We start from the raw sequence: 15,602 nt of genomic DNA, 5'->3' as shown, positions 1-15,602 counted from the left end.
CCCTCGCGTGTCACTCTTTTCCTTTGCTCTGTGTATTTTGCCATCTACTTTGGGGGCGCCAACCGCCGCACCCACGCCCTGGCAAATGTCAGGAGTCCTCTCGCGGGCCAGGGGAAGCTCACACCCCGAACCCCCCACTGCGATCTGTCTGTCCTTACGCACAGAGGGGGGAACAGAGGCAGAGACACGGGCGGCCGGGGGCCCTTCTCCCTTCTCCGCCGGTGCTGCCCGTCCTGTTCCCGGTGAGGTCGTCAGACCAGGTCCCAGGGTGCCCCAGCTTGGGAAGTGCCCCCCACTGCGACCGAGACCCTGGGTCCTGCTGCTGTCCACCAGAAGGAAAGCAGGAGCTCCCACCACACCTGCTGCGCAGGAGCCTCACCCCAGCCCCCCACGAGCCCCAACTGGTGCCCCCTCAGCGTGCTACCTGGCCAGGCCAGGGAGAGTGTCCTCCCCAAGGGGGAGGGGCCTCATGACCTGGCAGCCCGACAGGCTCTCCCCATCTCCCCGCATTCCTTTCAAACCTAGATCTCCTGGAACCCCTCCCTCCCCTCAGCCAAAGGCTTCCAGAGAGGAAGTTGTACCCCCCCTTCTTGGCTACCTTCGTCACAGCCATGTTGTCCTCCTGGGACCCCCTTCCTCCTCAGGGGCCCCTCCCTCTCTTACCCCGTTCTGTGTCTCTGCTAATTGGCCCCCGACTCCCATGTAAATGTGCTCTGCCATCTTGAGTAACACGGATCCCCTTCCAGCTTCCCCTCATAAGTGTCTGGGCCGCTCCAGCCTCCTACTCTCTCTTCAACCCTTCTCAGAGTGGGCACAGAGGTCCTGGCTCTCCAAGCACCTGGGCACCAGCCGTGATGTTGTCTGCCCCTGGAGCCCCCCCTTGGCCATATGGCAAGACCTCCCCTTGGGGCGCCAGCAGAGACTAGAGGCAGGGTCCCGGCCCTGGGTCTGACAGGCCAGCTGGCTTTGGGAGGCCTGTGTTGGGTCGGCCGCCACACTCCCCCCCTGGCATCTGGAAGCCGCCATTACTCCTCACTGGCAATTCCTTCTCACCTTTGGGATGCATCCCTCTCATGTGGTCCCCTGATGTAAGTGCTTTTTTACTCCACCCTCCCAAATTTTATCGACTCTCAATTTATTTACTTCATTCCACCCAATTTTTTTTTTTACCCAGTGTCTGTGCTAGGGTAAGAGGTGGTCACAGACGCCTTAGGCCAGCACATTCTCCCGTTCTGAGCCCACTCCTGCCCCTGCTCCTCTCAGAACTGGCCTTTTGAAACATGGAAACATGGGTGTCCTGACCTTGTCACCTACAATGTACAACACCTCAAGGGCTCCCCACCCCTGACGGGGTGAGACCCATGCTTTGGGGCCGGGCCGCGGGGTTGTTCCTGTCCCCCCCGTCTCCTTGCTCCCTGCCTTTCCCCACACACCCTGCAGGTACACAGCAGATTGCAGAATGGCCCTTTGGTCCACCCTAAAGGAGGACTCTAAGACCCCACGCCAGGTTAAATGCCCCTCCTCCGGGCTGCCCCAGCCCTGGGCCTCCCTTGCCAGGGCACATACGTCCCTGTTTCCATGGATCTCAGCATGGTTCCCCAATGCTCGCCAGCTCCTGGCTCCCAGTGACCTGCAGATGTTCTGTCATTTGGTGAGGAGCTTGATTTCACGTTGCCTGGAAGTACCCCAGTGTAGAGAGGTTAGGCCCAGGTCCAAGGTAAGGAAGCAGAGCCATTTAGGGACTCGACAAAGGCGGCTTCTCCGCCTACAACCCTATGCACCCCTTTGCCCCTTCAGAGCAAGCAACCTCACTCCGATCCCCACCCAGCTGGGCCGGACCGAGGGACCCCGGGCAGCCCTTCGGAAGATGCAACCCCACCCATAGGCGGCAGAGGGCGCTGCTGGGCGTCCGGTCTACACCCCGCCTGGCCGGTGGGGGGCAGGGCGGGGGCGGGGCGGGGGGCGGGACCAGGCTGGGGGTGCTGGGGGCGGGACGGGGCGTCCTCCCTCTGGTCCTCGCGGTTCCCCCTTCTCTCTCCCTCTAGTCTCCGAGTCTCTGATTCTCAGCTCTCCTCCGTGTCAGGCTCTGAAGAGAGGCCTGGTAGAGTCTGAGGAAGGAGGCCGTGGGGAGGCCTGGTCATGCCGCGCGGCCGTTAATGACCAGGACGGTGACGGCGCGGGCTCGGGAAGCTCCGGGCGTCACTCATGGCCTCACCCTAAGCGGACCCCAGTCCGCCGTCCCAGAGTGCCCGCCCAGACCCAGGCCCCGCGCCATCGCTGCGGGGGAAGCTGCAGGGAGGTGGGTTCAAAGCTCTGAGCAAAGCCCCCTTCCTGCAACCGGGAGCAGCCGCCCCAGGTGGACCCTCCCCCAGCCCAGGGGGCTAAGCACGGAAAGGGCTGCTTTCCCCTTCGCAAGGCCTGTGTGGCAAGATGACTGGAGTGGCGTGAGGGTGTAGGGGTGTGGGGATCATCCGGACCTCTGACTACCCCTGCGCGGACCCCCCTCCTGCTTGTCTGCGGCTGCCTCATCGGTCACCTCCCCCAGCCCCAGCGACCACCAACAGCTTACAGCCCGGACACCTTTCAGTCCACACTGCCAGGCCTTTTCTCGCCGTGTTCCCGGGGCCCGAGGCTGGAGAATGCGGCTTGGGAGGGTTTGCCCCGGAAAGCCGCTGGGCCTTTGTCTGCCCCGTCTCTCCAGGCCGGGTCTCCTCTCTCATTCCTGCTCCCCCTTGGAATTTACCTGCGGCTCCTTCCTTGGCTCCCTTTATTTAGTCTGGGGCCGTTGCTCACCCTCTGTTCGCTCTCAGATGTCGCCTTTGTTACTTTGTTACCTTGCTGGGGACTTTGCTCCGTTTTTGCTTTGGAGCCTCCTTTGTATTCTGGGATACAGTGCTGCTGGCGCCTGGCTGTGGCCACAGGCCTCTCACGACCCCTCCCTCCATCGGTGTTTGTTTCCCATTCATCCTGTCACAGGATAAGTCTGGCTGCAAAGGCGGTGAGGAGGGCCGTGGGCTGACCGGACACCATGTATCCTCTGGAGGGGGACAGAGTTATCGAAGCCTCCTGACACAGAGGACCAAGGGCCCCTACCTTCTCTGCCTGGGCTTGGGGGGGCCTCCCAGTGACCTCCCTCAACACTAGGATGGCCCTGGAGCTACAGCCTAGCAGGTCTTGATGGTTCTGGTCGCTATGGGTGACCTCTAAGCCCTGCCTGAAGTGGTTTATGGTGGACTGCATGGTCTGAACCTGTCCTCATGGCCTCCGGGGACAGCAGCACCAGGTTGGGTCCAGGGAGGTCAGTCACAGGCCAGACAGGCAACCTCTGGACAAGCAAATGGACAGATGGAGGCGGCCAGCCAGGCAGGATCATATGGCGGCATCAGCCAGGAAATCAGAGTGGGTGTGGGGAAGCAGCCATGCAGCCTTTGTCTAAGGGACTTTTAGGGGTGGCAGCTGGGGTGTGGACACCCAAGGGGCTGCAGCCCAGGAAACTGCCTGGAGGCAGGCCCTGTGCTTGGGTCGGGGCTGGGAGCCGAGCCTGCGGGCACTGGAGAGGGGAGGATGGTCCTGAGCAGTCTCCAGGCTGGCTGTGCCTGACCCCCCAGGGCCAGGTGTGTCTAGGGTGCTTGGCAGGGCTGGGAGGGGCAGACCGGGGGTGAGCCTGTGACTTAGGTGTCTTCCTGTATCTGAGACTGAGAAAGAGCTGCACGTGAAGTGTGGGCACCTGGAGACACACAGCCTTGGGCCCCAGAGGAGCTGGGGAACCTTGCCTGGGTCGTGTCCATCCCCATACCTCAGTCTTCTGATTCGTGAAATGTCCTGAGACCCCTAGGGCTGTTCCAGGTAAAATGCACTCAGAGAGGCAGGGCAGCATGAGGGGTTCTCCACTGTGATCAGTACTGTCCGGTCTGGGCGAGGGGGCACTCATGGTGAGGGGTAAGGGAGAGGCTGGGGACAGAGAGGATGGCTAGGGGTGGGGGAGGGGAGACCCACAGGGCCCCTCATCTCAGGCTAGGAGGGTAGTAAAGACCCCCTTGCCCCAGCCAGACCAGGCATTTCCTTCCTTCACTCTGCAGTCGTCCGCCAGACCTGGGACAGGCAGGGGCGCGAGTGAGGACTCTGGCGGAGAGAGGGGATGGTAGGGGGATGTTCAGTGGACACGGCAGCACAGATTGGCACAAACACTCCTGGGGAAGGCCAGGGAGCCACTCAGTCCCTGGCCTCGTGCATTCAGGGAACAGCTGCTACATGTCACTTTCAAGCTCTCTCTGCCTCCTGGGCCCTCCTGGAACTCGGTGCCCAGCCAGGGCCGCTCTGGGCGCAGGAGGGATCCCAGTAGGGAGCCATAACTCTCCACCCCCTCTCCGACCTCAAGGGCGTGCCCTGTGCCAGGGCCCCTAACAGTAGGTATTCAGTAAATGTTGCTGGTGCAGGAGGCAAAGACGCTGCACCAAGGAGGCTGCCCAGTGGGGGCAAGACCGAGGAGGTCGCCTGGCCCGTCAGCCTTCCCCGAGCTCCCTGGGCTGGCGGGGCGCCAGGCGAGGGAACGGCCTGGATGGCTTGGACCCGGGGCGGGGGCTGCAGGGCGGAGGGGGCGGGGAGGAGGCGGGCGCGGGGGCGGCGCCCCAGCCGGAGCCCGAGCCGGAGCCGGAGCCCGAGGCGACTGGAACCGAGCTGTAGCCACTGAGGCTGCCACCGGGTCCCCGCCGTCTCCGCGCCGCCCCCGCGCCCCTCTTTGCCGGTGACGGGCGTGGGCGGCGTGGCTAGCCCGTGGCCGGCTGGTGGGCAGCCGGCGCCATGGCTGCACCGGAGCCGCTGCGGCCCCGCCTGTGCCTCCTGGTGCGCGGCGAGCACGGCTACGGCTTCCACCTGCACGGCGAGAAGGGCCGCCGCGGGCAGTTCATCCGGCGCGTGGAGCCCGACTCCCCTGCGGAGGCGGCCGCGCTGCGCGCTGGAGACCGCCTGGTCGAGGTCAACGGCGTCAACGTGGAGGGCGAGACACACCACCAGGTGGGTGCCCGCAACCTGCCCTGGGCCCGCCGATCCCCGGTCCCGGGGCCCCTACCGGGGGAACGCGTCCCTAGCCCGCACGCGCGGGGCGCCCAAGACCACCAGGCTGGGAGCTGCCTGCGCCCAGGCCTCAGCTCCCTGTTCTGGGCCAGGAGGGGGTCGCACAGGGGCCTGCGTGGGCTCCCGCCAGGAGGTGGGGGGGACGTGGCAACCGAGGCAGCCGCGCCAGCCTTCTTCCTGGCCTCCTTCCTAGCCTCCTTGCCAGGAAGCTCGTCCTGCACCGCGGGCGGGGGGTCCTGGCAGGCAGGGTCCCGCACTGCGGCTCCTGGCCCTGGGCCCTAGCTATTTAGTCTTGTTCTGGCCTCTGGGAGCAGTGTGCGGAGGTGTCTGGGCGTTGCGGGGTCTCCCTGCAAGCACTGGCTTTGGGTGCTCTTCTATGAGTGTGTACATAGCTGGGTATGTGTGTGAGTGTGCAGGTCCCTCTGGGGTCACACATGTGTGCATACATCTGCCTGTGTGTGCCTGGAGGGGTGTCACAGTCACACACACCTGTGTGTTCCTGTGTCTATTTGTGGAGTGTGTGTGTGTGAATATACAGGTCTGCACCCTGGGTGTGTGTATGTATGGACAGATCTGCATGCCTGGACATGAGTGTGTGAGCTGGGCTGTGTGTGTGTCCGTCTGCCCAGCTGTATGTGTGGGGGTCAGCATGTTGGCAGGTGTACTAGCCTGTGTCCTCGCTGATGGTGTCTGGGTGGGAGTCGGCACATTCCTCTCTTTGGAGCCTGCCCGGCCCCGTAGGGGTCACTGGCCACAGCCCCCTCCCAGCTGCAGTGGGAGCAGAAGGCCAGAGGGAGGGCAGGGACTCCTCCGCAGGTTCTGACTGCTGCGGAGTGTCCATCTCTCACTGGTCAGGGTCCAGCCTCCCTCCACTCTTTCTGCTCCCTGTCCTCCATGTCCTCCCAGCCCCCATCTGCTTGGCCAACTCTAGGGTCTGGAGACCAGCAAATTGTTTCTTGGCTGTGCCAGAAGCTGAGCTACTGCTTCTATGCTTTTACCTATGGTGCCCTTGTCTGTCTGTCTTCAGCCCTTCTGTCTTCCACCCAGTGTCAACTGGATAAGGCTGTTTGCTGAAGGAGGTGTGGGGGTCAGGGCCAGAGAACTTGGCTTGACAGGCCATGGGGAGGGGCTGGCAAGGCTGGCACCTGGTCTGTTTAACAGTCACTGCCACCACCCTTGGCCTGAGTGCCTCTTAGCCCAGGCTTCCGGGGAGCTGGTCTCTGAGAACTTCTCGCACTGGACACATGGGCCCCTCCCACCACCCCCGGAGTGGGGTGGTGCTGGTACAGCTCCATTTCACAGATGAGGAGCTGATGCTTGGACACACTGGGCCACTTGTCACTTGTCTGGGTCCCACAGTGGAGCCAGCAGTGTGTGGGGGCGGAGGCGGTCCTCCTGTTGTCCTCTGGGTCCCTGGGAGGGAGGAGGCCAGGAGGGCGGGAGACAGGCCTGGTTCAGACCCTCCCATCTATTGACAACTTTTGCTGGGGGCTTGGTCTGCCCTCCTCAGGGCTGTTGGGTGGGGATGGGGGTGGGGTATTACCCTTTCTACCCCCGTGCCCAGTGGCACTGCTCCTCCCAGAGGCGCACACACTGGCATGCACACATCACGGCCAACCCCGTTCCAGACACTTCACAGGCTCCTGCATTGACACACAGATGGTCGTAACGCCACGCTTGTCCCCATGTGGACCCGCCTCTCCTGCCTCCACCTGCTGGGTCTGAATCCAGCTTCCCAGGTTGTGTGCAGGTGCATTGCCACAGGAACCCAGGTCTTCCCCTCTCTGCAGGTCCAGCAGGAACAGGCCCGTGGGTACAGTCTGGAGGCAAACGGAGGGCCTAGGGGCAGGGGTTTGGACCTTTGTGCCCCACTATTGGAGCAACAGAAATGGGCACAAATATACCCAGACTGGGCCCTGGAGAGACTCCCTGCCTGCAAACCCAGAATAAAAGATAGCCCCTGAATCAGATGGTTGCATACTAGTGCACACGCACATATGTACGCCAACAACACAAAGCCTAGAGACTGACTGCCTCACCCAGCTTCCCAGCTCCTCCTGGAGAAGACCTTGGGCTGAGGGCAGCCCTGCGAAGGCCCTGCCGCCCGGGCAGCCTGGGCCCTAGTGTCAGGGCCTCCGGAGAGAGGGAGGGAGCTGCTGGAGCCCGTGGGTGGGGGGTGGGGCTGGCGGGCCTCTGTCCGGCCGCCTGCCCATGAGCCAGGCCAGCCCAGGGTGGTGCCAGTGTCCATGTGCCGCACAGAGTGCTGGCTGCTGACCGGCTCCTGACACCTGCCTGTTGCAGGTGGTGCAGAGGATCAAGGCGGTGGAGGGGCAGACTCGGCTGCTGGTGGTGGACAAGGAGACAGATGAGGAACTCCACCGGCGGCAGCTGACCTGCACTGAGGAGATGGCTCAGCAAGGGCTGCCGCCCACCCAGGACCTCTGGGAGCCAAAGCTGGGCTGGGCACGTGCAGCCAGCCTCGGTTCTGATGCTGGCCAGAAGGTATGGTGGGCTCTGCCCACAGGCCCGTCAGGCCTCTCCCAGACCACTGTGTCTGCCTCCTGACGGCAGTCTCCACCTCTGGTCATCTCCAGAAATTTCTGTCTCCTTCTGTTCTGCTTCTCCCAGCCCCTTCTCTGCCCCTAGGGACCATGACGTTGGTTACCTGGGGCCACTTTCTGCCCTCGGCCTGTGTTTACCGCCAGGTGGGGTCAGGACAGCCTAGCCCTGCTCCCTGGCCTCTGGCCCCCTGTCTCCAGCCTTTTCCCCCAGGAAGTTTATTGGAGTCCCCTGGCCTAGAGTAGGTCATTGGTAAGCCCCCCTCCCCAGCCCAGGGCTGAGGAAGCTGGGGAGGGGCTGCTGGGAATGTGCCCAGCTCTGCGCACTGTGCAGCTCTGCATGTGCTGGGTGTCTGTCCGAGAAGACTGCTTGTGCTGTGGGGCAGGGGCTGGCCCTCCCCTGTGGGCAGTACGTGGCTAGGGGCAGCTGAGGAGACTGAGTTAGTTCCTCTATGCTGGGGCCTGGGGCTTCAGGGGTTGGGGCACCTCCCCCTTGTCCCTGCTCCCCCTCCAGGCTGGAAGAGCCGGAAAAGAACTGGTTGGGTGGGGCTGTGCCGCCTCCCAGGTAGCTGGGCCTGGGGTAGCCCTCCCTGGACCGCCCCTGGGGAGCCAGCAGGAGAGTCTGAGGCTGGCTGTTCTGCCTCTGGGCAGCTCCATGTCAGAATCTCTCCTGCTCTCTTACCTCTTACCTTTTTTTTTTTTTAAGAAAAACAAATTTCTTCGGGGGATTCTAGAGTCAAGCCCAGGGGTTCCCCAGGTCCTACTTTGACAATCACTGATGTGGGGCTGATGGAGATCACGATCTGAGGTTTCTGAGTGTGCAGGGGATCCTAACACCCCCCGTGTCCTATTCCCAGATGTCTCCCACGTGACCTGGACCTTGTGGGGCCCGTCCTGGGTGATGGCGTTCCAGGAGGGAGCCAGCCTGGCATAGGCCTGCGTGTGAAGCCATGGGTGCTGTTTGCTTTCCACCGCTCAAGGGCAGAGAACCATGGGGGGTCAGGGCCATCCAACCTGGCTTCTGGACTTTGCCTTGGGGCTGCCAAAGGCCCGAGTAGGAGTCAGAGTAGTGACTTCACGGGAGTCCTGGGCTGGTACTCCACAGGCCCCTCTCAGGCCCAAGGGCCACAGCCTCCGCTCCCTGGGTCTCATCCCCAGGGGAAGTGCCCCTCCTCCCCACAGGCGTTTGTCCATTGATTTAGGCACAAATGGCTTAGTTCACCTTCCTGTGGAAAAATCCGCCCTCGGGCCTTATCTGGAGGGTGGGGTGGCCAAGGCACCTTGTCCTTGGGTGGGACCTTCCCCCTCTGCTATTTCAGGCTCTGGGGGCTGCAGGAAGCCCTAGGAGGGGGCTTCCTCTGGGTGTATTTTTAGAGGAACAAAGTGGGACCTAATGGGCAGGTCCCTCTGAGGCTGGGGCTGGCCTCGGAACAGGGACCCAGAGGGTCAGAGGCCAGAGCAAGGGTCTTTGTCGCCTCCCTTCCAGGCAGGGACCTGATATTTAATTGGCTGAGCTCAGCTCATCAGGAGGTGCTGGGCCTGGGCTGACCTCTAGGAAGCAGGCGTAGCCTCCACCCGAGGTGGGCTGGCAGGGAGCTTGGGAGAGCGAAGCCCACGGGCGGGGCTGTGCTCAGGTGCCTAGGAAGCAGGCCCGGGCAGGATGTGTGTGGTCTGCTTTGGTGCAGGACGAGGGGGCCTAGGTCCTGTGCCCTGTAGGAGGTGAGGATCCAGTGGGGGTCAGGGTCCTGCGGGCCGCCCATGCCCTCTCAGCCTCAGTTTCCCTGACCCTGGGCCAGTAGGGGAGACACATCTGATGTGGCTGGGGCGTGTCAGGGCCGAGTCAGTGCGACTCAGCCTCAGGCCAGACCCGGGTGGGGGTGGCTGCAGCTGACCCTGCAGTAATGCTAGGCAGCGGCCCCCAAGGTGAGACAGGGCACCTGGTGCTGCCAGACGGGTCCTCCTTTCCCTCACCCCGAACCTGGGCCCCCACCGCTAGTCTCTGGGCCTGAGATTGAGGGGGTGACTGGTAGGAGTGGCGGCCTGGAGCATGCCCGCAGGAGGGCTTCGGGGCCCCCTGGCTCCCGCTGTGCCCTGTGACCCACAGCAGGACTGTCTTCTGTTCCGGGGCTGGGGTCCCCTCCCTTGCCCCACTGTCTACCAGCCCTGGTCCTGGGAGTAGGGCAGGGCCTCCCAGCAGCTTCCTTCCTTCCTTTCTTGGGACGGAAACCCAGTCAGTGGTGGGCGCCTGGCTGGAGCCTGAGCAGGGGCGGGGGGCTCAGCCACCACGCTGCTCCCCAAAGTGACTCAGTCCCCATGTCTCCACCCGTCCCTGGGGAGCCAGGGCCACAGAAGGAGGTGGATAAATGGGGTGGCATCCTGGGCTGGCCGGAGAGTTTCAGGCCACTCTGGCTGGATGCTTGCTGCCCGCTACTCCTGTCCTGCCTCCCATGGCCCGCTCTGGGAATGCCACACCGCTGGCGCCGGCCCCAGGAACCCCTCCACGGAGCCCGTCCCAGGTGCTTGTGCAGGTCTGGTGGTGGGACAGGGTGGGCAGTGAGGACCCTGGCAGCCAGCCTAGCCTGTGTCCCCAGAGCCAGGAGAGGGGACTTCTGGGCTCCTGATACCCCTGGTGTGAGAAGGCTGGACCCTGAGCGACAATGGGGGCCTTTCTTTGCCAGGGCTGGTGAGTCACCATCTGGGGGGGCCCAGCCCCGTCCATGGGGCACCCCCATGCCAGCCTCTTAAACACAAGCACAGCTGGGAGGCCAGGACTTGCTTGTCCAGCTCCGGGGCCGCCGGCTAGGAGCCCGTGGGAGCCTGAGGCCCGGCTGGGAGGCGGCAGGAAGTGCTGTGAGCCAGGGCAAGGGGCAAGGAATGTGAGCAATGCCCCGGCCCATGCCTGCACCCCGCCCAAGCCGCCCGCTGCCTTCTCAGCCTCCCTGCATGGCTACTCTATTTGGGTTGCCCCCAAGCCAGCTGCAGCCTGCACTGCAGCCCCTCAACTTGCGGGTCTGCTGCCAAGTTCAGTGCTTCTCGGACTCTGATCATAACGAGAGGGATTTAGGCTACATGTCAGGAGAAACCCCTTCGGCTCAGGTGGTGAGAGGTGGCTGTGCTGGGTTGAGGCAGGGGACGGCCCCTGTGCTCCCGAGCCTGAATGTGACTTTAGCCTGGCCTTATGGCCCCATATACCCCCCAAGTCCTGCTTCCTGTTTGGGGGCCTTGAGAGATCCTGCCCTGGGGGCCATTGTGGAGCATGTGGCAGGAGACTGCAGGACCCTGTGACACGGGGTTGTCCTTGCACACAAGTGGGTCGCTGTGTGTGTCCGTGTAGCGTTGCGTGTGTGTGTTCGGATGTCTGGTCTCTGAGATGGTGCAATGTGCCTCGCCGCCTGGGCTGCATCCATGTGGCAGCCGTGGCCATGTCCTACTTCCTCATTCCGTGCTCTGCCCTGGCTCTGAGCCGGTGCTCTGACAGCCCCTACGCGAGAGGTGCTTCTGTGGGGAGGCATGGACCTGCCCCAGAGCCTCACGCCTGTACCTCCGGGTATGTCTGGGAGAGGGGCCCTGGAGAACACGGGGGTCTCACACCTCGCAGTTCAGCCCCAGTTGCCCAGCTGAGCTCCCACAGGCCCAGGGGACAGCAGCCCTGTGCTAGAGTTCCCAGGGTTATAGGGCCAGATGGGGCCTGCCGCAGGGGCTCCAGGGAGGTGCCTGTGCAGGCTTTAGGGGTTAGGGAAGGGGACCCGGAAGAGGGTCACAGGCTGGACAGGAAAAGGGTGTTCCTCATGATGGGTGGGTGGGAAGGCCCAGAGCCCAGGGCAGGCCCCCACCCTGCAAGGAAACCCACGCACACGCCGCTGCCCGGCCGACTAGCAAGCCAGAGCATTGGCAGTCAGATGTGGGATTTGGAACGAGCTCGCAGGCCTGGGGTCTGGAGTGGTCGGGGGAAACCTGGACTCAGGGGGACAGGTGCTGAGGCCTGGATACCTTCCCTGAGGGCTGAGGGGCACTCCCTCAGTGCCGCTTGTGGCCCCAGCCTGGCCTGGGGACCCTCAGCCGCACTGAGAGAGCTGGAGGGTGAGGGAGGGCCCCAGCGAGCACCCTCACCCTGCACACACAAGCAAGCTCCAAGCGTCCTAGGAAACCTGAGCTGCTGCCTGCCCGCTCACTCCGGCCACCCGCCATGTTTAATTGAGCTCCAGCAGCCGCTGGCCACTCAGCGCCGTGGTCACTGCCCTAGGCTGGGTGGGGGTCCTGGGACCTGGCCCTGCCTGCACAGCCCCCAGCCCAGAGCCCTACTGCAGGATGCCAGAGGTAAAGTGAGGCAGGGCCCTGGGGTGTTGATGGGTGGCCCCTCAGGGCACCAGGGGACTTCATGTCTGGCAGAGAGAGTGGGAGGGCAGGTCCCGCCCCTGCTCTCTGCCTGGGCTCCTGCCCTCTGCCTGGGCTCCCGCCCTGCCGTGCATCCCTGTGTCAGGGCCCTGTGGGGGCGGGGGCGGCCCCAGCTTGCTCTGGAATGTGAAAGCAAATACAGCCGCATGGCCACCGGCCCTGTGGAGGCCACTGAGAGAGAAAACAACTGCCGGGCCTCCAGCTGCCCTGCCCCACACACTCAGAGAGGTGGGTGGTGCAGGGGCACACGAGCCAGGCCACGGGGACAGAGTGAGTGGCAGCTCATCTCGGCTGGTCCCCCAGGACCCTGGCCTGTGCTCAGCACTGCCTTGAGTCAGCTGATTCTCCTAATACCCTTGTAAGGCCACTGGTCCCATCAGAAGTCATTTTGGGGTTTGGAAACTGGGTTTGCCCAAGGTCTCACCACTGGAGCCGGGTCACGGCCTAAGTGGGGCCCTGGGCATGGGCGCACCGTGTTTGTCTCTGAGACCTGGGGCTGTGGTAGGTGGGAGCATGATGCCACGTGTGGGGGTTGGGCTGCCTCCAGCCCACCTCCACTGCTGTGCAGCACATTGCGGGCCGCAGGCCCGGGTTGGGAGATCAGAGCTGAAGCCTGACCCCGCGTTCCATGTGCCTGCAGGATGTGAATGGGCCCCCGAGGGAGCTACGCCCTCGGCTGTGCCACCTGCGGAAGGGCCCCCAGGGCTATGGGTTCAACCTGCACAGTGACAAGTCCCGCCCGGGACAGTATATCCGCTCGGTGGACCTGGACTCGCCCGCCGCCCACTCTGGCCTCCGTGCCCAGGACCGACTCATTGAGGTAACTGTCATTGAGATTTCAGTGTCGGGTGTTCTGCCTGTGTGGGTCCCTCTGTGCTTGTGTCCCCCGTGCGTTTGTGCCAGTGTCCCCTGTGTGACTGGCCCACGTCCCCTGCGTGTCTGGCCCATGTCCCCCGCATGTCTGTGCTAGTGTCCCCAGCGTGTCTGGCCCATGTGCCCCTTGTGTGTGTCTGGGCACATGTCCCTCTGTGTGTGTCTGTGTCCCCCACGTGTGTCTGGGCCCCAGGTCCTTGCTGGGAGGAAGGGAGATGCTGGGAACCTGAGCTGGCATCCCTCTTGCTGCCTGGGCTGGTGACAATATTGATGAATATTTGATGCCACACTTGGCCAGGTGGCTTGGGGCTGGTGGGGAGCTGTCCCCAGGCAGTCCTGACTCCGTGCTGCTGGTGGCAGGTGAATGGGCAGAATGTGGAGGGGCTGCGCCATGTGGAGGTGGTTGCCCGCATCAAGGCAAGGGAGGATGAGGCGCGGCTGCTGGTGGTAGACCCTGCAGCAGACGGGCACTTCAGGCGGCTGCGAGTCACACCCACTGAGGAGCACGTGGAAGGTGGGCCACTGCCCTGGGGCCAGGAGGTGGGGTGGGGTGTCTGGGGCTGGGTAGCCACTGATACACTGTCCCCACAGGTCCACTGCCATCACCAGTCACCAACGGGACCAGCCCTGCCCAGGTGAGAGGGTGGGAGTGGACAGGGTGGGCCCAGGAGAACACAGGGGCCCCTCTGGGGGCCCCCAGGCCTGACAGAGCACCCCACCTTGAGAGGTCTATCCTTGAGTAGGCACAGTTGAGACCCAGTCTGGCCCCAGCTGTAATGCCCTGTGGACCTCTGCTGGGCCAGCCACACCCCAGCTCCCTGGGGTGGGCGGGCACCTCTGGCCCCTGGGCTGCTGGCTCACTGTTGCCTGGTTCCCTGGTGGTCTTTAGTCCCTCCCTGGGAGGCTGGCACTGGCTTTACTCCAGGCAATGCTCATGTGGGCGATCTGTGCACCCAAACTGCATCTCCACGTTGTGAGCCCGCCAGGGCCAGGCCACCTGCCTGCTCACTGCTGGGTGTCCCGGGTGCTGCTCTCCATGGGCCTGGAGCATAGCAGAGGCTCGTGCCCACTGCCGACGCGGGAATAAATGCAGGCCCTGGGCATGTGCCTGTGTGTGTGCACACACCGCAGGCCCCTGGGCGGGGCTCCTGAAGCCACACCTCGCCCTTGGTTTCCCAGCTCAATGGTGGCTCAGCATGCTCGTCCCGAAGTGACCTGCCTGGCTTAGACAAGGACACTGAGGTAGTGAGTCCCTGCCCACCTCTACTGCTCGGCTCACACACGGGGAACCTGAGGCCTTGGGGGTGGGCGCCTGTGGAGCTGTCAATCCAGGCAGCCGCCACTCCAGGAAGCCCTCCTGGTGGCCTCTAGTGTGATGTGAGCTCCCTGGGAGGGATCATTTCTCTGGGGACTTGGGTCCAGGACTTCCCCTGGTCACCTGCCCACCCTGCCTGTCCCCAGGATGGCAGCACCTGGAAGCGTGACCCCTTTCAGGAGAGTGGCCTCCACCTGAGCCCTACTGCGGCCGAGGCTAAGGAGAAGGCGAGGGCCACTCGCGTCAACAAGCGGGCCCCGCAGATGGACTGGAACCAGAAGCGTGAGATCTTCAGCAACTTCTGAGTCCCTCCTGCCCGTCTGCCAGGCCCACCTCCGAAGCTTGGGCCTTGGCCTACCCCCTGGGCCCTGCCCAGGGCTCCCAGGGCCCCAGTGGACTGGAGGGGGTGCCTCCTCATCCCCAGAGGCCATGGAGGTTCCCCACCACCTGGGAACCGGCCCACACCCCAGTGAGCCCTCATCCTGCGCCCTCCCGCTAGGTGCTGGGGGAGCAGCGGTCAGATGGGAGGGGGGCCCAGGATGCGAGAGAGACAGAGAAGGCGGGGAGAGGAGGCACAGGGCATGGGAGCGAGGGGAGAGGGGAGCTGGCCTGTGGGGCCGGGTCCTTGCTCTGCCTGGGCCTGCTGACTTACAGGAATTCGTGTTTTTGCTTTTTTTCCAAAAAGAGCTCAGCTGCACACATGTTTCCACTTAATACCAGAGCCCCCACCCCCTCCCCCTCAGGACGTGCTCTCTAAATCATCACAGTAAAACAGACCTTTCTCTGCAATCCATTTCCACCCCAAGCGGGAGTCCCAGAGACTTCCAGGGACAGAGAGTTGGGGGGCCCAAGGCTGTGTTTGTGGGGGCTTCTGCCCCATCCCTACCCTCTCTGGAATGGGGGGGTCACTGGGCCAGGCCCCCTAGATCCCTACTGCACCAGGGTCTGGGGCACAGGGCCTGGGTTCTCTGAGGGGCTGGAACATGAAGGCTCCGTGCCCCAGAGAGGGGCAGCCTCTGGGCAGGCTCCTTGGCCCAGCACGGCGGCCCCAGGCCCGGGCAGTGTGGCTGTGGGAGAGCCTGCCCCCGCAGGGACCCCAGGCTTCTGGGCTTCACCCCTGCTTGGCGCCCTCCTCCAGGAGCCCCGCCCACTCTGCCTTTTCTCCCCGCCGTGACCCCCACCGACCAACATTGCTCTGTCCTATAAGCCATAGCGCTGCGCGCCCTCAGAATAAACAGGCCTTCCTCGGACCCCGGGCCTCCTCTGTCCCTCCTGACTCCTCTCTCGCGAGTGGAAGTCCGTAGTCCAGCTGAGAGGCGGCCGTCAGGCAGTTTCTGCTGCTGGAAGCTGAGGTCCATTCCTCAGCCTCCCCCCTCTCCAAATCCACC

The 15,602-nt window shown here is 63.8% G+C and overlaps 1 protein-coding gene across 3 annotated transcripts; it reads left to right on the top strand.

Moving 5' to 3' along the window:
• Positions 1-4,619: 4,619 nt before the first annotated feature.
• Positions 4,620-15,464, top strand: NHERF2 (NHERF family PDZ scaffold protein 2). Of its 3 annotated transcripts, XM_037001797.2 has the most exons (7): positions 4,620-5,013; positions 7,375-7,575; positions 12,667-12,846; positions 13,260-13,413; positions 13,491-13,534; positions 14,079-14,141; positions 14,361-15,464. In XM_037001797.2, the coding sequence occupies exons 1-7, from the start codon at positions 4,801-4,803 to the stop codon at positions 14,517-14,519; spliced, it is 1,014 nt and encodes a 337-aa protein (XP_036857692.2). In that variant the 5' UTR covers positions 4,620-4,800; the 3' UTR covers positions 14,520-15,464. The 3 variants fall into 3 exon arrangements, with proteins under 3 accessions (XP_036857692.2, XP_036857693.2, XP_017536722.3); XM_037001798.2 differs by lacking the exon at positions 14,079-14,141 and having other exon boundaries at positions 4,621-5,013; XM_017681233.3 differs by lacking the exons at positions 4,620-5,013; positions 7,375-7,575 and adding an exon at positions 9,942-10,147.
• The last annotated feature ends 138 nt before the right edge of the window (positions 15,465-15,602 follow it).

Source organism: Manis javanica, chromosome 10 (assembly GCF_040802235.1).
Source record: "Manis javanica isolate MJ-LG chromosome 10, MJ_LKY, whole genome shotgun sequence".
NCBI classification, from domain to species: domain Eukaryota; kingdom Metazoa; phylum Chordata; class Mammalia; order Pholidota; family Manidae; genus Manis; species Manis javanica.
This window is presented reverse-complemented; position numbering and strand designations above follow the sequence as displayed.